Here is a 21,281-nt window from a genome sequence, read left to right as displayed (position 1 = left end):
AGCTTCGTTCTTGTTCCTTGGACCAGCCATCCAGGGGACATAGAGCCTCCCAACGGCACCATCATGCCAGCCCAGGGTAACATCCCACAGTTGATTGCGTGGGGGATGTTTTGAACATAGGGCATAGGTGTTCTTGGGGTGTCTGTGTTGTACCGTCACAAGCAGGGGGTGAGACCACCTTGAGCCTCAAGAGCCTTTTTATCCTGGCAACTCTGTGAATTCACAAAATCCATATTACTGTCATCGCAGGGTGACATCGAAGGTGCCCGCTTCAAAATGAGCAAGTTCGTTGTAGGGTTGTAGGGACATGTGCAGTACAGGCAGCATCATACCACCAGGGGGCACTGTCTGGCTAGTGTCTCTCTCCCTCCCTCTCTCTCTCCCCCATTTCCCAAGGAGGATGAGGGAAGGCAGAATCAGGAGCCCTGGGATGCAGGTTTGCCCTTAGGCTGGGGGTCTATGGGCAGCTAGCCTGGACCTTGAAGATCTGCCACCTGGTGAGCTGGGAATGGTATTAACAGGGACCCTTCACATCACTTGGGCCCTTTACAGTTTGCCTCCTGTCCTTGTATATGCATTCCATCGTATGACTAAGGGGATAACGCCCAGATAATGAAGTAAGTCTCAAAGAGCTGAAGGGGCTGCTCGAGGCCACACAGCAGGTAAGTGGCAAAGCAGAGAGCCCTCCTAGGCTTGCATGAGGCCAGCCTCCCGGGCCCCAGCATCTGACAGGGGGAAGGCAGCATGGCAAGGCGACAGGAGGGTGTCCTGGGAGACTGGAGCCAGCTCTGAGTCTTGCTGTACCTCCACCCAGCACAGCTGACCATTCCTGCCCATTCCCCTCCCCTCTCTCCACATCGAAGGATTTCAGTGACCTTTTCTAGTCCCGGGGGAGTTGGTGGGGGGCTCAGGCAGCATAAGTGGAGCCCTCGATACTCAGCCAACATATGTGCTTTTCCTGGAGCACAGCCTGGCCTCTTAAGGGATGATTTCCAGTCCTGCCAGAGACTTCCACACTAGCCACCCCAACTAGCCATAGACACGCCAGCCTGCAACTGTACCCCAAGTCTGGGGGCAGATGCTGGGATGCAAGGAGCCAAGGCAGTGTGCTAACAGGGGATGCCTGAGGCCACCACTCACCCTCCGTCATCACTAGGCTCTACGTCATCACATGCAGCCTCATGTAATCCCGTGACAGCCCTATGAGGGACAATATCATGATCTCCATTTTACAGGTGAGGACTCTGAGGTTCAGAGAGTACCTCTGCAGCTCTGGAGGGGGGCGGGGCTGGCTTTGCTCCCATGTCTGCCGCTGACTAGATGCACAAGGAGAAGGCAAGCGCCGCTCTTAGCCTCCGCGTTCTGGAGGATGTAAGCGACGTGAGAGCTGGCTGTCCTCCAGCAAAGGCCTCCTGAGCACCAACTCTTGGAGACAGGGAGGAAGGAGGCTGTGGGCTTCCAGGAGCTCACAAACCTGGGGGTCAGCCAGGGCCTCAGTGGAGGATACACGGCAGCCAGCCTCGTGAGCGAGCATGTGCAGAGGCCAGCAAGAGCAACAGGGGCCTCTGGTGGTCGGCCAAGGTTTATAGGAGGAGGGGAGACTGGAGCCAGTCCCAAAAGGTGAGGGAGAGCGTGCTCTGCAGAGGGGAGACGTGGGAGACCTGTGAGCAAAAGCCAAGCCATTAGGGTCCCGGGGCTGGCTGGGGAAGCAGCAGGTGAATGAGGGCTCCTCTCTGGGGCACACCCTTGGTCTTACTAGGGAGAGAAGGTGCGGGAAGATGCTGGATGTCCATGGAAGGGCATGACTCAGGGAGCACATGCATTCTGATGATGCCTCTCGATGGAAAAAACGGAGGTTTGGGATTTACTATAGTCAGAAAACTGCATGCCTCCGTGAGTGTGAATGTGTACACGTGCGTGTATCTTTGAAGCCCTGTGTCAAAGTCGATTTATATCCCGGATCTCTTTTTACTTTCCCAGAAATATCATCCTCAAGGACAGAGGAGAACCCCAGTGGGATGAAATGTCTGGCCCGCAGTCATGGGGCTTGATCAATAGTTGAAAAGCCAAGGTCTATCATGGGCTCCTAGCCCCAGCTCTATGCTCCTGCCCCAACCTTCCGCCTGCACTGCCATCCTATCTCCCAGGACCCTGCATGCCGCAGGCCACCATGCCACCTGCCTCCTCCTGCATTTTCCCAGGAGAACCCCCACCACGTCTGGTGGGTCTGGGGGCGGGAGTGAAGGACTGAAACAGAAAGATGAGGATCCCAGGGGCTGCAGAGGCCAGAGCCCAAGACCAGGGTTAAGGGTCCATCTTCTTCTCCCAAACTGCTTAAAGTGCCTGCCACGGTCTGTAGGAGGAACTGCCTCAGAGAAAGGACCGGGGAGGGGTGAAGCCCTGTGCTGGTCCTCTGGGGCAGACTTGGGGAAATGGGCCTTGGGCAAGGGCTCCCTAGTTTGACCTCTTCTTTCCAGAATCTCCAGTGGGATGGCACTGCGGACCAAAGGTCGGGGGAGTCGACCTCTACTCCCTGCCGGTAGCAGTGGGCACGTGCCAAGCTCTCCCTTAGTGCCAGGCCCGCTCTGAGTGCTGGTGCGCATGCTCTCACTCTCCACAGCCACCTCAGGGGAAGGGATGATCTTTGCCTCCCTTTTACAGATGAGGAAAGGGAGGCACAGAGAGGTCCGGTGACTTGCCCGAGATCGCTCAGTGTGTAAGTGGCAGAACCGGGGTTGAACCCAGGAAAGCTGCTTCCAGGAGCTACTCTGTCCCTGTTATTAATAACAATCATAAGCAAAGCCACCATTCGACCAGTACCTCCTGTGTTGCCTGGGCCTCGGTTCCTCACAGCAAGCCTGGGTCTCGGGCTCTTCTCAGCTCCTAGATGAGTAAACCCGGGCTTAGCAGGCAGTCTGGGGTGAGGGGCCTTCCAAATCTCACAGGTGCCAGGCCTACCTAAATCCGAAGTGTCCACTCTCCCCAACCTCTTTGACTTGCTGTGTGACAGTGAGAAAGCACATTCCTTTTCCGAGCCTCAGTTTCCCTATAGCCTAGGCCTTCTACTCATGGCCTCCCTGCTCCAGCAAGGGACAGAGTGGGTGGGGTTGTGGTGCTGTGGAAATGAGGGTCTGGGCAACTCGGAGCCTTTCCTTCCCCCACCGGGCCCCCTCCCCTTCCCCCTCGCAGAAGTCGCCGCCCCGTTTTTTGTTTTTTGTTGGTTGTTTGTCCCCCTCCCCCCCCATTGGTGAGTTGGGACGGGGAGGTGCTGGGTGCAGAAGGTCGCTTCTGCGTCGCTCAGAGGTCAGCTAGGCTATGTAGAGAAGGCCCAGCTCAGATCTGGGGAAGGGACGAAGGGCCCAGAAGCCATGTGCTCCGGAGTTCTGCAGGGAGCGGACCGTTCTCTGGGGAAAAGAGAAGCGCCCCAGACTTGAGGAGGGGGCGGGGAGGGAGAGCCAGAGGAGGCAGGTTCTGGACAGAAGGGATGGGGGTGGGGGGAGGTGGAGAGGACGCGGACAAAGGAGGCGGCCGGCAGCCCAGCTGTTTTGAAAAATGCTTCCTGTTTCTTTAAAGGCGCTCGCGGCTCGGGCGGCCGGGGCTGGGGAGGCGGCGGCGGCGGGAGCTGCCTCCTCTCCGGGCGGCGGCGCTGACTGATCTCGCGAACTGGGCTTCTGTGTAAACTGAGGCTAAACAAACACAGATGGAGCGCAGCGGGCGTTCTCCAGAAATGCTGGCAAGGCGGCCGCGACTTCAGATGACACTCTGAGCGCTCCGGGAACGGACAGCCCGGCGGCTTCTCGGAGCCGGCGGCGCAGCTGCCCCGGGCGAGGGGGAGAAAGGGAGGGAGGAGGGCGGGCGCGAGAAGGGGGAGAGCCCGAGACTCCCAGGCGCTGAGCGCCGCGGCCGCCCGGGCAGAGCCGGCGCGCAGCGTGCAGAGCGAGCGCGGCGGGCGCGCGGCCCGGGCAGCCCCACGCCCCTGCCTAGCGCGCTGCCCGCGCCATGAAGCACATCCCGGTTCTCGAGGACGGGCCGTGGAAGACCGTGTGCGTGAAGGAGCTGAACGGCCTCAAGAAGCTCAAGCGGAAAGGCAAGGAGCCGGCGCGGCGCGCGAACGGCTATAAAACTTTCCGATTGGACTTGGAAGCGCCCGAGCACGGCTCCACCGCCACCAACGGGCTGCGCGACAGGACCCAGAGGCTGCAGCCGGTCGCGGCCCCGGTGTCAGCCCCTGTGGCGCCGGCTGTTCCCTCAGGTGGGGGCGCGGACCCGGCCGGGGAGCGCCGGGGCGTCCGGGCGCCGGAGGTCTCCGACGCGCGGAAACGCGGCTTCGCCCTGGGCACAGTGGGGCCGGGACTCCCCACGCCGCCGCCACCGCCGCCGCCGCCGCCGCCGCCTCCGGCGCCCCAGGGCCAAGTGCCACCCGGCGGTCCCGAGGCGCAGCCTTTCCGGGAGACCGGCCTTCGTCCCCGAATCTTGCTGTGCGCACCGCCTGCACGCCCCACGCCGTCGGCGCCCCCTGCGCCCCCGGAGTCTTCCGTGCGCCCTGCGCCCCCCACGCGCCCCGGGGAAAGTTCTTACTCGTCAATTTCACACGTAATTTACAATAACCACCCGGATTCCTCCGCGTCGCCTAGGAAACGGCCGGGCGAAGCGACCACCGCTGCCTCGGAGATCAAAGCCCTGCAGCAGACCCGGAGGCTCCTAGCGAACGCCAGGGAGCGGACGCGGGTGCACACGATCAGTGCAGCCTTCGAGGCGCTCAGGAAGCAGGTACCGGTTCCCAGCCGCACACCCTCACTGAGCCCCGGGACGGTTGCTGGTGTGGGTGGGTGAGTGGCGGGGAGATTTTAGGGAGGATGAGGGTGCGTGTGAGGAGCAAGTTGTTCCCGCCGGGTCGGCCCCGGGGTCCAGAGAGGTTTGAGCCCTCCTAGGGCAGTAACCTTTGCCACAGCGTTGGTACGGATCTTAGCTTGCAAAGTGGGGGCAAAGGTTCGAGAGCTCTGGCCCAGGCACGCCCAGGTTCTCCCCCCACCCCCGGGGCGACCCTTCCGCGCGTCTACCTTCAGCCCTCAGAGTTCACTTTTATGGCAGCAAGTATTTGTCTTCCCGAGTCCTTTGGGCGCAGTGGAGAGTAGAGAGAGGGAATGTGGGAATCTGTCTCCAGCGAGGAAGCAGTGTGTTGGGGGTACGCTTCCTCCTCAGGCATTTAGCGTGGTCTGGGTCTGGGGAGGCCTAAGATGCTGCAGAGGGATGGACCTGGTTTTGCCAGCCACTCTTCAGTCCCTGCCTCCCAGAAGGGATGCCCCTACACTCAGGCTGCTTCGGAGCCCTGCACCCCATCTCCTGGCATCCTTAAGGATTTGGGCTACAAGCCCGCATCCCCTCCCCAGAGGCAGCCTCAGGAATTGGCTGGTGAGAGCCTTCCTGGGGGATACCCTCAGCTGCTGCCCTTCACCTCATGGTGACGCAGGTAGGTCTACTGAGGGGACTGGTTGAGTGGAGGATCTTCAGAGCCTAGTTCTGGGGTGAGTCAGGGGCTTCTCAGTTTGGGGCTGGTGGGTGCTGCCCTCACCAGACAGCGTCCTCTAGGGGGATGGAGAAGAACATTTATCTGAGAATTGACCCTAATGGGGAGGGGCAGTTTTGCAATTACACTTTAAACAAGACTGGGACTACCCTGGGGTTCTAGACTCCTCCTTTTCTTAGAGAAAGGGAGATCTAAGAAGAAGGTAGTAAGTGCTCCCTGCCCCCACCCCACAGGGAATGGGGGAGGATTAGGGGTGAATGTGACTGGTTTGGATGTCAGGTTTTTTTGCTTACTCTACAGCTGACTTGCTGTGCGACTCCAAGAAAGTTACTCAACCTCTCTGGGCTTTAGCCAACAACAAAGCGTTTTAGAAAACATGATTTTCTTTTTGGATACCACTCTCTTTCTCCTGCGGACAGAGTGGACAGGTGCCTGTGTTCATCCATGGGAAGGGAATTGAGCTCCTGGGAGAAAAGAGGCTCTATGACTTGAACCGGAGTGTCTTTCTTGGGTTTGGGTAAGATGCTTGGTCAGGGAGGTGGCCAACCACACCGGTTGGGACCCTGGGCACTGGGCCCAGTGGAACATTCGGGCTTACTCTTGGGCAGCAGCTCCGTGTCTGAATGCCGGGGGAGGGTGGCAGCCTATAGAGCAACCTACTCCAGGATGGAAGCGTGACAGACTGGGCAGAAAGATGCCTGTCCTCCTGCTTACCTTGAAACTAGGGAAACACTCTCAGATTCCCAGGGTGTCACAGCTGGTGAGTAGCAGGGCAGGGTTGGCACCTAGGTCCTTTGACTACCAGTTCAGGCTGCCTCTTTCATTTCCGAGAAAGTATTCGTGGTCTCTATGTACTCAGCTCCACTGAATATCTCATTTACCCAGTGGCTTTTGCTTCTTTCAGTAATATTCCATCTTGTTTGATCTTAACATCCTGTCAGGTTGAATTACCCCATTTAATGGAATGGAAAACTGAGGCCTAGAGAAAGAAGGAAGGAGACTTGTCCAAGATCACGCAATGGGTTAGGGAAGATGACAGTGGTTTCTGGAATGCCTGCCTGGCCAAATGCTTCCCACAGTGCCATCTGTATCTGTCGTGTTTATTAACGATCGGAAGCTGGTTTACTCATCACTGAGTCTGAGACGAGATTATTGAAATCCTGGTCTCCTTTCACTTCTACACTTTCTCTGGGGAAGTTCTACATCAAAAGGACAGGTTCAGGGACATCCCTACACCTGTGCATGGTCATTGCACGTGCCCGAGAGCACACGCAAATACATGGCCATGGAGATGCCTGCTCCCTTTTGTTCCCTCCTCGCTCAGACCATTCTGTCCCTTCCCCAGAAAGCTGCCAGGTCGGAGTGGGCACTGGCCTGCTGTCTGGGAGGGAAGGACATAAAGGCAGGGCGATGGTGATCTCAGAGCCAGGCGCTGAGGCCACACCCACCGCAGCCCCCATCAGACGGAGAGAATCCTCTGTCCTGAAGGAGCTCCTTCCTCCTCTGGGCCTCGGTCCCCCACATGTAAGAGGTGCGTGCGTGCACACGCATGCACGCATACGCTCTCACACACCCCAATCCAGACAGCCTGCAGCTCCGGATCTAGGCTCAAGTTCAATTGTTTGAAATGGGCCCTAGGCAAAGAAGGGAAAAGAAGGAGGATGGCTCTGCTTAAAATGAGGTCTTGGCCATCACAGCACTGAGATCAGTCCTGGGATTGTGGGTCCGGTCTGGGGTTTTGTTTCCCTGCGCAGCTAGCTTGCTGGTATGGTTAAAAGAGCACAGGGTGAGGTGTCCAGAGGCCAGGGTTTGAGTCGTGCCTCTGTTGCATGCTTTCTGTGTAACCATAAAAAGTCCCTTTTCCTCTCTGGGCTTCAGTTGCTAAAGCTGGAAAATGACGATAAGGCTTACCCCCGCCCCCCGACGTAGCTTCTTCACAGGGAGCAAATGAAGACAGGAATGGGGGCTGTAGGAGGAATGAACATTCCTTGAGCACTTAGAGTGTCCTCAGTGCCAGGCAAGGCCTTGAGAGGTGCGGAAATAAACATTCTTAATCATTTCAGTAACAATCATAGGAGCTACCCTCTGTCGGATGGTGCTTTGCGGCGAGCGCTGTGCGAGGCAGTTATGGGGATTAGCTCATTTAATGGAATAGGTATAATTATGATCCTCCCCCCATTTCACAGAGAGTGAAACTGAGGTTCAGAGTGCTTGCCTAAGTCGGGCGAGGTATCGCAGCCTTTTGCTACCCCACGGGGGCCTTGTGGCTTTTGTCCTGCCCGCCCCGTGGTGTGCCATTCGCTAGATGTGGGTGCGCTGTGGCTCCTTGGCATGATGCAGTCCCAGCTCGCATAGCTGTTGTCACTGTAGTGCCGTTGTCACTGTAGAGCCTGGATTCAAGTCAGACTCAGTGAGTTGCTGCGATGCCCAGGCTTTTAAGGGCTCTGCCTCTCAGCCTCTTGAATGCCCCGCAGCTGTCCACCCTCAGCCCCTCAGTAACGGGAAGCCTTCTGTTTGCTCCAGTCCACTCTGCTCTTAACCAGGGAGGGAAGAGGAGGGAGCTGCTTGGCCAAGGAAGTGCAGGTGGGGGAGAGGGCCTCCGGTCTGGTGAGGGGTGGGGGTGTGCAGGGCAGATGGTCAGGCCACAGCACATGCCACCGGCCCAGCTGCATAGGGCCCTCCCTGCCGCCTCATGTGAAGGCCATGTGTGCACAGCTGGGCCTGGCCGTGTGCAGGGCTGCTCCGGGGCCAGGTGGGAGGGGGTCGAAAGGAAAGCCTGGCCTTGCTGGGGGGAGGGGCAGCAGGGGAGGGGAGAGGCCAGCGTTCTGGCCTTGGCCTCCTGGCAGCATACTGGGACATCTGGTGTGTGTGCACCGATTTCCTCTCTCCCCTCAAAACTTGAAGCCGCTCAGCCTTGGACCAATGGCAGCCTTGCAGGGCAGAGGCCCGAGGTGGCAGCGAGGAGCCCTCGGGGCCTGCTGAAGTGTCTCTTCAGGAAGGGGGTGCCAAGCAAGTTGGGCCTGGGCCCCCTTCTCTGCTGCCCCTGGAGCCTCCCAGAGGATCCTCACGGGGGGAACTCAGCTGGACCACGAGGGGGCATAGGGATGGCGGCCCTCAGTCACAGACCCCATAGCACTCCAGGGGGCTGTGACCCCACAGCAGCCAGTGCACACCTCCTCAGGGAATGGGGAGACTCCGTCCACATGGTTGAGGGGTGACAGAGGCCTCGTGACCTGTCACCAAGGGGCTCTTTACTGAGCCTCATTGCACTGGGCGAAGTGCCCGACCTGAGCTTGTTGTTGCGTGTCTGTGGTCATCTTTCCCAGCCTGTCTGGCCCTCGGGCCACGGCTCGTAACTACTAACACCCAGGTTCTCAGGGTCCAGCCTCGTGGCTGTGTGGAGAGGGGACGTTAGAGAACCCATATCGGTAGAGCTCAACAAGGACTTTGAACAGCCCTGCACCAAGTGGCTTCACCCCAGGAAGCCAGCCCTCACTGACGTGAGAGATTAGAGAAGAATTTCCAGTGGAACCAGGTGCTCAGCTGTGGGCTGTGCACACAGTGCTGTGGGAGCTCTGTGGATCTAGCGGTCCCGACGGGCTTCCAGAAGGGCATCCTGGGCAGGATCTGAAGGGGGGGACGGCTTTGAGCACTTTCCTGCATGGGCTGGTAGCTTCTTGGCATTGTTCCTCTGCACAACTTCCTGTATTTGCCTCCTGCCATCCCCTTCGCAGGTAGCGGGGACTCCAGTGGTAAGAAAGCTGAGATCCTTTAAGGTCATGGGACTGTCTAAGGTCACGGTGGATGGCCAGGAGTAGAGCCAGGTCCTCAGGCTCCCAGGCCAGTGCCCTTCCCACCTTTTCCTGCTTCCTGGAGCCAGAAGAGAGTCTGGCTTAGGATGGGTGGGATGGAATGTTTGGGGAGCATATGGGACCTTGTGACAATCCCCAGACCTGGCCCTTTGAAGCTTAAAAATCCTTGTGGGGTGAGCACAAGGCAGGACCTTTTACTTTCCTAGAAGTTGGGCAGTGTTAGGAATTGAAGGCAATGTTAGGAACCGAAGGAGGCGTGCAGCCTCCTTTGCCCTGTGTCCTCTGACTAGGGGAGCAGAGCGCTGCTGAGCCGGTCCTCTGCAGGTGCTGGGGCAGCTGGTCATGCACACAGGCTAGAGTCCCATGGGATCATCAGTCCGGAACCCTCCATCCCCAGCTCAGAAGGGTGGGCTGCCTATCCCCCGAACTTTGGCCGTCAGGGCCCATCCACATCCACAAGCAGTTGTTTCCAGCTAATTGGAAAGAGCCCAGCTAAGGCATCAGATGCTTCTCTGCGGAGTGGAAGAGATCATTCCTTTCTCACTGGGCTGTTTAAAGATAAATATAGGCATTGTATTAAAAATCCCCTTAGTAGATTACGATAAGCAGCCAGGGGTGGCCTGGTCCCAACAATCACGTAAGGTACCCAGGCATTGTCGTTCCTACTCTGGAGACGAGAGAACAAAGGCTCAGAGAGCAAAGGCACCTCCCAAAGTCAGTGGTAAGTGCCTGCGGCTCAGACCAGCTCTTTCCACCCTTCCTCCACCTCCCGGAACTAGGACCTGTTGCCAGACTCTTACTTTGTGGGGGCCAGGCCGTTGTGCTTCTGAACTGGGCTTCTGGGGCCACGCAGCTGCATCCCCGGGCCTGGGCACCAGGAGGATCTGGAATTAAACAGATGAGCCAAGGAGCACCTCCCACCCAGGGGAGGGGGAGGAGGAGGAGTGAGCTGCCCGAAAGGCACCCATGGCATCCTACATAAGGCCACCTGTGCTGGCGGGAGCCTGGGGAGCTCTGTGGCCATGAACCTTTCTTGCGTACTAGACAGACAAGCTCCTGGCTTAGCTTCAGGTCTTAGCTGAGTGAACTGGGCCCCAGTATGTCTACCTCCCTGCATCTTCCTGTGCAGGTGGGGTAACAGTCTTTATTGTGGGGAAGCTTTTAAGTGGGACAGACTACCTGTCTGTTGCCATGTGCTAGATATATCACTAGAGCCCCATAGATGGTTTCCTTGTCAGATCTGGATTTTGATAGAAGCAATGGGACAGAGTGACAAAACTGGCCCACAACCTGGACTGGAGCCTCTAGATTAGCCTTGGCCTCATCTGTTGCCCTATAATCCTGCAGTGACCCTGTGTCCCCATGCGTAGGTCCTTCCCGAGATCCCTGGTCCCCACTGGCAGGAAAGCCCATCTGTTCAGGGGCCAAGAGCTCAACGAGCAGGGTAACTCCCAGAGTGGCCCCTGGGTGAAAACCCCAGTAGGGACCAGTGTCACAGAGGGGCACCCAGCGCCCAAGGGCCTCTGGCAGGTAGGCACTCCCTCTTGGGTGCAGAGGGGGCAGAGGTGCTGGGCTGGCTCTTGAGACGCACCCCCCTCCCCTGTGCCAGGACTCCCGGGAACCTTTCTGTTCCACAGACCTTGTTTATTTGTTCAGGCTGATAAAGCAGGATTCTCTGGACTCTGGTAGGGAACAGGCAAAGTGCATTGTTCTGCCGGCTTTTCTTGGCTTTTCTTGGCTGGGTTTGGAGGCACAGCCAGAGCTGGGGGAGTGGGGGGACACAGGAGTCCAGCATTCTCTCTGTCACCAACCTGCCCCTCCTTCGGTTTCCTAATCTCCTGAGGGGCAACTTCCTGGCTGCTGGAAGATTTTAAAAGGGGACAACAAACCTTGCCTCTGGTGTGGGTGACATTTCAGGACCCTGGCTGGTTGGGGGGGGGCGGTGATGAGCAGGTCGTGTCCTGGCTCCAGGGCTCCTGCCCCTCACCTGCTCTGGAGCCCCCTTTGGAGACGGTCTGCAGCCCCCTTTGGAGACGGTCTGCAGCCCCAGTGGTAAGGACTCGCTGACTTGTATCAGGCCTTACTCTGTGCTGGTCCTGGTGAGGGCAGGCCTGTTAGCATATGAAGAGGAAACACACACACACACACACACACACACACACACACACACACACACACCCCGCCTTGCCTCAGAAAGGTGACATAAGTCCCCTAGGGTCTGCGAGCCAGGGAGAGCTAGAGTCAGGAGTTGAACCCAGATGACCAAAAGGCATGTGTGCTTAAACTCTACACTGAATAGCTAAATCTTCATCCTCAGAGAGAGGAAAGGGTTTTGAACACCTTTCTAAACATTCTGGAGCCCCCTGATGAACATGGAAGTAGATCATTCATTTGTTCATTCATTCTCATTCAACAAACCCTTCGGAGGGCCTGTGAGGGGGAAGACCTGTGCCAGGCCCTGCGGACGTGGGCCTCCCCCCATCAGCTCACAGGCAGACGGGCCATTAAATAAGTCACAACAATTGGGAGTTAAGGACAGTTGGGGGGCTATTAGAGCACTGTTAAGGGCAGGTGCCCGCCCTGGCTGGCCTCTCCTTGCCCCCCCGTGCCCTCCCGCCCCGGTGTAGAGTTGGGTGGGGAAGGTCAGAGAGAGCTCCTGGACAAAGTGAGAACAAAGTGGAAGATGCATTTAGGGTCCCCCTCTGAGGGGACCGTCTTATTCGTGCTTTCTCCGTCTCTGCACCAGCGGCGGCTTGCGCCGGGCCGTTCCCTATGGCGGGGGCCGTACAGGACCCTGTGCATTGCAGTGTTTAGCAGCGTCCCTGGCATCTACCCGGCAGGGGCCGGTACCCCCTCTCCTCCGCTGTGCCCCAGTACTGACGGTGAAGAATGTCTGCAGATATTGCCGACAGTCCCCTGAGGGACAGAATCATCCCCAGTGGAGAACCACTGGCCCAGAACAGGGCCTGATATATGGGGGTTACTCACCAAATACTTGTTGAGTGGACCTGCTGGGGCGACCCACTCTGCGGGAGGGTGGTTAATGGGGACCAGAGTCGGTGGTAGGGGTGGAGGCTGTGTCCGGGTCTGGAATGCCAGAGAGAGGAGGGAACCGGGGCCCTGGGGGCTGGGTGAGCACGGGGCAGCCGTCTAGGTGAGCTGTGGAGCAGAGGGGCGGTAGGCCGTGCTGGTTAGCACGTCGTGGGCCCATTTGCACGTCGCAGCACAGAGCTCAGCTGTGTCATCGTTGCTTTTTGCACACGCGCACGGGACAAACATTGGTGGACAGGGTTAGAAAGTTAGACGCTTCCTCTCTTCACCCCGTACAATCTCTTGTGCAATTCGTGAGTGTCTGCTTGGCACTGAGTCACTGACAAGCCTGTCAAGTCTGGTTGGGGCTGTAAATATTTGTGATGCACCTGTTGCCTGCCCAGCAGCACTGCAGGTCCCGAGGGCATGAAGAAAAAGAAAGCCCTCCCAGCTAAGCCTGGCACTCTCCTTCTCGTATGTTCCCAGCGTCCTGTGTACCTAACTCTGTGATGACATTGTAACATCTCCCTTGAGGAGTGTGAGTTCTCTGAAGTCAGGAATCAAGTCATTATTCGTAGGTGGACCCCGGCGTGTCCCACAAGACCAGGGTTGCTGGATAAGTGAGCAAATGGAGTATCGGAGCTGAAAAATACGAGAGACCCCTTCTTAGGGAGCGTGGGGGACAGAGCTCTGTCGCGGTGGGGACTCACAGGCTTCACTCCTGTTGCCGTGTGGGCATGAGGTGAACCTCAGTTTCTTCCCCTACCCAACGGGGGCATGGATGCCTCCTGGAGTCTGTGAGTGGACGAGTTGAGAGGCGTGCGGGAAAACAGTGGGTGCTCAGAACAGAAAATAAAATCCGGGTCAAGGGATTAGACGGGCCCCCTCTGCTGCCCGGCGGTCCACTTTCGGGCAGCGGGACATCATTGTGAGTGGCCCCGTCTGCCTGGCCAGGGTGCCCTGCTGGGCCGCGCTCAGCACAGAGCCCCCGGCAGCCCCTCCTGATGCCTTCTCAACCCCCAGGTGCCGTGTTACTCCTACGGGCAGAAGCTGTCCAAACTGGCCATCCTGCGGATCGCCTGTAACTACATCCTGTCCCTGGCGCGGCTGGCCGACCTCGACTACAGCGCCGACCACAGCAACCTCAGCTTCTCCGAGTGTGTGCAGCGCTGCACCCGCACCCTGCAGGCTGAGGGACGGGCCAAGAAGCGCAAGGTACGTGCCGGCCACTCAGGCAGCAGCCTCCGGAGGGGGACGGGAGCGGTGGCGACAGAAATCGGGGCATCCCACTCACCCTGGCTTCTGAGGGGCCAGCAAGATCAGCCTCCTAGAGGTTTGCTGGGGGTCGCTCCAGCTTCAGAGCTCCTCACACCCCTGAGATTATGGGCGTGACCTACTCCTGGTCACGGGGCTGGCGGGTACCTTGCACAGTCACCCTGGGCCTCTGGGTCTGGACTTGCTCCCTTAATGAGGAAGATGGTGTCTCTGAAGCTCTCTCTGGTTTTTTGTGCTCTGGTGCTGATGTGCTCACATGGCCCCTGATAGATGTTGTATCAGAAGGAGCCAGAACGAGATCCTCTGAGCAGGGTCCCAGACCAGGAGAGCCCGTGGGCATGTTTGGGAGTATGACTTGGCCTGTGGATTACCTGAGGCCGTGCATTAAGGCGAATGGTGTTCGTAATTCATTCATTCGCTCTGGAGATATTTGCTGATCCCCAACCACCTGCCGAGCATTGTGGGCAGGGATATAGAGGTGACAGTCACGGTTCCAGTCCCCGTGAAGCTCACAGGGTGGTCAGAGTGACCCTTCTGCCAGCGCATCTGGTGGTACAATATGGCAAGGTGGTTGCGGAGGTCTGGGCTAGGGGCGGCGGAAGGCCAGGCAGAGAAGGGACAGGTTACGTCTCCTGCCAAGGGAACGTTTGAAAGGGCATTTTAGGGTAAGTGGTATTTTATCCGGGACCAGAAGGACAACCAGGAGGTCACCAGGAAGGTGAAGCAGGGCACAGCATCCAAGACAGAGGAACCGGCGTGTACCAAGCTTGATGTGTTCGGAGAAATATGTGCAGGAGGAAGGGTGGGGGGTGCAGCCGTGGTCCCTGAATGCCTGTGCTCCCAGCCTTTCCACTTGGGCGTCAGTGCCAGGCAGTACTGAGCAAGGCTTATGGCAACCCTCTGGGCCTCTGTTCCTATGAGGCCAGGGGAAGAGACACAGAGAGGGACCCAGTGTGTGTCTGCGAGGTGGGTGGATGCTGGGAGAGATGCCTGGCCCCTCTGGGCATCCCAGGATGGAGAGGGTAGGGGAGCCCGGTGACTGGCATCCTCCATGCTTCCTTCCACCTCCTCCTTCCTTCCTGGCCTGCCTCTCCCTCTCATCCCTGACATTCCTCTCCCAGCCCCTCCTTTCCAGCAGGCTCTTCTCCGGGTTCTCCAGGTTTCCCAGAGGCCTCTGGGCCCTGAGCCAGGAAGGCCCCCCATGGACTCTCCTGCCTCCGCCGGAGAGGGCCCCTCACGTCCCCACCGCTGGCCACTGCTGCTGCCGCGGTAATTGTACGTTGCATTCCTGGGAGTGATTTAACGTGGACCAATTAGATGAAATCCTCATCAAGTGGGTGAGAGAGGAAGCGCCACTGGCTGCTGGCAGGGCGGCTTTCCTCTGGAAAGTGACACGGGTAAATTAAGGGCGTGATTGATGGCTCCATGCAGGGCTCTGTGACAAAGGAGGTTTGTAAACTCTGGGTGAACTTCCCGTGGCATTCGGGCGGCCTGGAGGTGTGGATGGGCAGGGTGGGTAGGCACCATTGGCTCCCAATCCACCCATCATCCCCGCACCTCCCCCCTCAGCTCTCAGGTCCCCCCTCCTGCACCGAGACAGCAGTGCTGACCCTTCCCTGTTACTTGATTGGAGCAGATAGTGTCCTGGGCTGGGGAGGACAGAGGGAGAGGCGGGTGAAGATGCCCAGCAGAGATGAGCTTTTGACTTCCCCTGAAATCCCCTCAAATCTAAGCCACCTTAGAGACCACCTGGTCCAACTCCCCATTGTCCCGATTGGGAGACAGAGGTGACAGATTGTGGTTCCCAGCGTCAAAACCCCTCCTCGTCACCTACCAGCTGTGCCATCTTGGACCCATTTTTTCACAGCTTCGAGCCTCAGTTCTGTCGCTGATAACTGGGTGTGCTGGAAACATCACCAGTGATTTCTCAGGCGCTTTCCAGCCTCCATGTCCAAGCGGGGGTCTTGCCTCACCTCGCCTCGGAAGAGCATGGGGTGGCTTGCATCCTGCGTCCCCTCCTGCTGGGTGGCTGTCTCTGGGCTGCTGTCCCCCAGGTGCTGCCTGCACCGTCAGCATTGCCAAGAGGACATAGATGGACAGGGTCCTGGAGGTGCCAGGACAACTTGAGGACTGGTCCAGCCCCAGTGTTCTGTCCTGGCAGGCTGGGGGTTCACAGGGCCACCCCGTTTCTGTGGTTTGTGCTTTCCTGCATGTCTGTCACTGTGTGGGTAGGTGAGTCCTGAGGTGCCCTCAGGGAGGGTCTCTAGTGACCTGCCCCGTGGCCCTGAGTGGCTGGGGCCGGCCACCGCTTTGTTTTCCAGAACCAAGGGGGCTGGTGTCCCTGGAGATTCACTTGATGATTCGTTCATTCACTCAATGTATATTGAGAATGTGCAGTGAGTTCGCACCGGGGCTTGACCCTCCATAGTCCCTGTAGACAGAGTGGATGGACTGGGAGCTCAGATCAAGCCTCTGTCCCCCTCCCGTATAGCCACTGAGGGTTTGGGAATGGGAGTGAGCCAAGCTTACATCCTAAGAAGAGAAATAGAGGGCAAAGAAGGGAAGAAACTAGAAAACATATGTCAGTGTAAGTGTGCGGCTCCAAGGAAGTCCTCTGTAAATGGCAGCTGTGACGGTGGTGGCCCTCACCAGCGCGACTGATAGCGATTTCAGCTGTCCCCCTCGATGGCGCCCTCACAGTGAATGTGTCCCCAAGAGGCCGGGAGACCCTTTCTCAGGATGCCTCCTTGAGAGAATGTGCGCGGTGTCCTCTGAGATCCCTTGTAGCTCTCATGAGCTGCCTTGATGCCCCCGCCCCAGACCTGTTAAGGATGGGATTTATTTTATTTTATTTTATTTATTTTTTTAAAGATTTTATTTATTTATTTGACAGAGAGAGACAGCCAGTGAGAGAGGGAACACAGGCAGGGGGAGTGGGAGAGGAAGAAGCAGGCTCCCAGTGGAGGAGCCTGATGTGGGGCTCGATCCCATAACGCCGGGATCACGCCCCGAGCTGAAGGCAGACGCTTAACCACTGCACCACCCAGGCGCCCCAAGAATGGGATTTAAAGTGAATTCAGTTCCCACCTTACCCCCGTCAGGCCCCAGGTGCCTCCTCTGGCCCATCTCCGCCCTTCCCTGCCAGGGCCAGAGACCTGCATCCCTTGACCCATGGGTCCTCTGTCTCTGGGCCTCACAGGACACAACTTTGAGAGCTCAGAGCCTCGTTTGGAAAATAGGGTCGTGTGGCAGCGAGGCCTGTGTCAGAGGCCGCCCAGCCCAGGGATGGGGGCAGGGGTGGGGGGGTTGTGGTGGGGGGAGGAGGAGACTCGCCTTGGAGAGCTCAGTTCTGACTCTGGCTGGAGCTGGAGATAATGCGCTAAGACCTGGCTCCGGGCCATGTTTCTGCGCTCCTGTTCTTAAAGCAGCAGCTCCTGGGAGCTTCGGAGGAGAAGGGGGAGGAAGAACAGCAGGACTGTTGCACACCTGGGCTGGGGGGGGGCTGCGCTTGCCAGACCTGCAGAATAGGAATGGACCGATTTCCCACAATCCAGGGCACCCCTTTCCAGCAACTTTAACCTCTGGACTCATAATCAGAGTAAAACAACGGCTACTAACATTGATGGCATAGTTTCGACCCGGGTGCTAAATGGCCAGCAAGTCCCTGCCCTCGGGTTGCTTGCAGGCCATTTGGGGATGGGGAGAGAAAAAAGGTCACGATGCACGGAGAGAAGGGCTATTCTGGAAGCTTGGGCAGCCCCCACTTAGGGCCCCCCCGGGACTGTGCTGGCTGGGGGGCGGCCGGCTCTGCAAGGCTGAGCGGCTGCGACTCACCCTGCGGACACTCGGAGCCGGGGGAAGCGCGGAGTGGGTGCGGTGCCGTTCGACTTGCGTCTTCCCTCTCTTCCTGCTGCTCTCTAGGCAGGGGAGGCTTTTCTTGGTGCTGGCAGGTCCCAGAGCGACCTGACTCCTTTCTGGAAGAACATCTCGTGTGCAGACTTCCCTAGCTTTGGTATTGGGGACAAGCTGAGGTGGTGCGTTGGTTGTGGGTTGGGGGTCATTGGGAGCCAAGGGTGTTTCGAGGGACCCCTTACTGTCTGAGCAGCGGAGCCGGGGCCTTGGACAAGACTGGTGGCTCCTGCTGTGTAAGTGGGCCTTGCCCCAAGCCCCCGAGCCCGTGAAGCAGAGTCTCGAGAGCTCCTCCTCTGGCTGCACCCAGCCGCCTGTGTGCAGGGCCTCCTGTGTCTGGGCCCAGAGTGTCCACCGAGAGGCACTGTCCTGGCTCTGTCCCCACCTGCATGTACATAGTCACCCCCCACTGGGGCCTCCGTGTCCACTCCTGTAAGGGGAGTTGTCACCAGAAGTGATTTCTAAGGCCTTTTGGGGTCGGCTCTCCAAGCTGAGGTCACCTCAGCCCCTTTCTCTGTCTGAATGGCGAAACGTGTCACTCTTACTTCCCCGTGCCCTGCATGGGCATTTCACACAGATCTGAGAGTTGCTCCCAGAGACCGCCGGGAGCGCTGATAATCCCTGAGGTTCTTAGAGCCTGGATTACATGCTGGGCATGGTGCTTAGGTCTTGTGATGGGTCACCTCGTGACTCTTCCTGCCAAGCCTGCGAGCTGGGTACTGGTGCTGTCCCATTGCCCAGATGACAAAGCTGAGGTTCAGAGGCCTGAGGAACTTGACCAAAGTTCCTTAGCCAGTAAGAGAGGTGTGCGGGGGGGCCCTGCCCTTCCCTGTCCTGCCTCCCACATGGAAGTAGGTGTGTGAGAGGATGTTCTCTTTCCAAATCCTCCCGGCCAAGTTACTGAGATAAATACCATTTGCCTTCAAAGCCCATAGAGTCCATCTATGCTGGGAAGAAAAGGGGGGTGGGTGGGAAACCACCATCAAATTCCCTTCTAGTCATAAAAATGGATGCAATTTATTTTTTCTGGCATTCCAATTACATAGACGTTTGTCGCCAGCTGTTTGCTCTCTAACACAGAGTGTTCTCTCAGCTGCCGTTTCTCCTCTCACATTTGACATTATTAGTCCACAAGTCTGGCAGGGACCGGGTTGGAGGGATCATTGGCTGGGGAGCCTCACAGGTGAGCTCGGAGCCAGCTTTCCCCCGGAAGGCAGAACTCGGCCCTCTGATGGTCCCCAGGTGGGGTAGAGGTGAGGTGCTGCTTTCCTCTCTCCTCTCACACTCTGGGGATGCAGAAACCCTTCAGAGAACCCTTGCCCCCCTGGAGCACCTCTTTGAGCCAGGGTGCTCCTCTGGAAATCCCTGCAGAGGCTCAGTGACCCTTGGGCCAGGACACTGGAGAAAGGGTGTCTGTGTAGGTGGGGGTTAAGTTGAACCCTGCCGTTCTTTTCAGTTCTTTGTGGTGCTGGCATTTAACTTTAAGGCATATAAAAGCATAACAAGGAGCCCTCAGCAAGACTGTGAAGTAGGAGAAGGGTAGAGCACTGGGGCCGGAGACCTGGGTTTGAGTCCTGACACTGGCACTTCCTAGCTGTGTGACATTGGGCATGTCACTTAACCTCTCTGATTCCCCGCCCCCATCCTCTCATCTGTAAAGCGAGAACCCACATGCCTTCCTTGCCACCTTGCTGGAGCGATTACACAAGATCCCAGTTGAGAAAGGGCTGGCATTTTCTCAGTGAGTGCCGGAGAGGAAATCTCAGGAATTTACAGCTGTACGGTAACAACTTCATGTGGAACCCCACGAAGGAGTATCTCAGGAAAGGGCTGTGCCTGGGGTGGGTGAATGACCGATCAACCAGAAGGCAAATAAGGATGAATAGCTCTGAATGGGGGACCTGTCGCTCTCGAGCACTTCAGCCCCAAGCCCTGATCCTGTACCCATAAGGGGAGATGAGCGTGCAGCCACCCCAGAAATTCCTGGGCTTTCAAAGTTCGTGGATACTACAAAACATGCCTAATGTTTGGTTGTACCCAGTAATAATGCTAAAAAACTGTCGCCAGCAATCGTGTCTGCAATGCGCTAAGTGCCCATTGTCGGCCAGACGCCTCACATACGTTACCTGTACCTCATATGACACTAACCCTGCAAGTGCGGACCCCTTTCCCCACACAGAGGGGAAACGGAGGCCAAGAGGGGGGCACATGGCTAACAAGTGGTGGAGCCGTTCCGAGCCTGTGTCTCTTTGGTTCCAAACCCCATGCTCTTCAACTCCGGAGGCCTGCCGAGCCCTCAAGCTCGCACGCTGCCCTGTGGGGTGGCCCGACCCGGAGGCCCCCCGCAAACGGCCGGGTGCAGCGCCTCACCCGGAGCAGCAGCTCTTATGTACGCAGCCGGGCTGCAGCACGTGGAGGCTCCATTTAGCTGCAGGGAGCCAATAGCCCGCTGGGGGTGGCGCTGGGGGTGGCGCCGGGTGGGGTGGGCCGGGGGTGTCGTCAGCCCCGTGCACCCCCAGCGCTGCACCGCTGGCGAGCCCTGACACCGGGTTAAGCCGCCTGGCGGCCTCTGGCTGCAGCTGGGAGCACGCCTGGTTCCCATTCGGGGCGCTGTGGTTTTGATTAGCTGTTCTGCGAGGCGGGCCTGGTGGCGAGTCCATGGGAGCTCCGCTGGAACAGAGGGTCCCCCGCCCGGCCGCCGCGGCCCCCCCTCCTGGCAGCCCCAGACTCCAGATGTTCCGAGCGCTCGCTGGGAAGGCCTGCTGGCGCCACGGAGGGCAGAGGGCAGGGAAAGCACGCGAGCTGGAAGCCCAAGCACTCAGTCACCGCAGGCCCTGGCAGCCCGCCCAGCCCGCTGCTGGCACATTCCCCAGCTCTCCCCTGGCCATCTGTTCCCAAAAAACCCTTTCAGAGCCTCATCATCACTCAGGATACAACAGCGCGAGCAGCTGGTTTGGAGGCAGAAGGGAAAACCGTGCAAAAGGTCCTTTGTGAGAGAGGAAACTCACTTATGAATAACAGGGCTGGACGCCGTAAAAGTTGGCGGCTGGGATCCTTGTTTCTCAGGCGCCGCTGTTTTCTCTGGATTTTTATCTCTGGTTTTTATTTTGTTTCCCCTCGTTTTCTTTTTATGTTGTTTCTTCCTCCTCTTACACCACTTATGACTTTTCTTCCTCCTCGAAGGTGCCTGAAGACCACCTAATTAGTTCTCCTGGATGCTGCCAGACTCTCTTCCTTCTCGAAACTGTTAAAATTGGGGATTGTTGGAAGGGACTGTTTTCATAAAAGCTCGGCTGGAGGGGACAGACAGGAAGGAAGGTGCCTGGGAGGGCACGCTGTGGGCAGGGCCCAGGCCATCAGTGTTCGGGTCTTGGAGAGGCACAAAGACGCCAACGGCGTCCGGGGGCAGAGATAAGGCGGAGACCCCCATCGGCTCCTCAGAGAACAACACAGAGGTGCTTGGGGATCACAGTGGCGTTAACGAACACCCTTGTGCTTGGGCCCCTCGGCTGATTGCACTATGACATGAAGCCTTTTTTAAGAACTGGCTGTCTCTGCCAGAAGCTTCTGGGAGATGTCTGCCTGGAATCTGGGCACCTCCTGGGAGCAGTCACCGGGTGGCCTGTCCGGAGCCCACGGGGTGCTGGGGCAGGGCTGGCAGCTAGGACACCAGCATCAGGGAGGAAGGGAGATGGCAGGGCGCGGCCTGCCTTCCTCACATCCCCTGG

At 58.0% G+C, this 21,281-nt stretch overlaps 1 protein-coding gene across 2 annotated transcripts in view; it reads left to right on the top strand.

The window, feature by feature from the left end:
- Positions 1–3,620: 3,620 nt before the first annotated feature.
- The window catches only part of ATOH8 (atonal bHLH transcription factor 8), a 31,628-nt gene continuing 13,967 nt past the window's right edge, over positions 3,621–21,281 (top strand). For both annotated transcript variants that reach the window (XM_040623236.1, XM_040623235.1), the window contains exons 1-2: positions 3,621–4,770; positions 13,393–13,584. In XM_040623236.1, the coding sequence (XP_040479170.1) occupies positions 4,000–4,770; positions 13,393–13,584 (963 nt within the window). In that variant the 5' untranslated portion in view covers positions 3,621–3,999. The remainder of the gene's footprint in view (positions 4,771–13,392; positions 13,585–21,281) is intronic.

The sequence above is a fragment of the Ursus maritimus genome, unplaced genomic scaffold (assembly GCF_017311325.1).
Source record: "Ursus maritimus isolate PB19 unplaced genomic scaffold, ASM1731132v1 scaffold_6, whole genome shotgun sequence".
Taxonomy (NCBI): Eukaryota; Metazoa; Chordata; class Mammalia; order Carnivora; family Ursidae; genus Ursus; species Ursus maritimus.
This window is presented reverse-complemented; position numbering and strand designations above follow the sequence as displayed.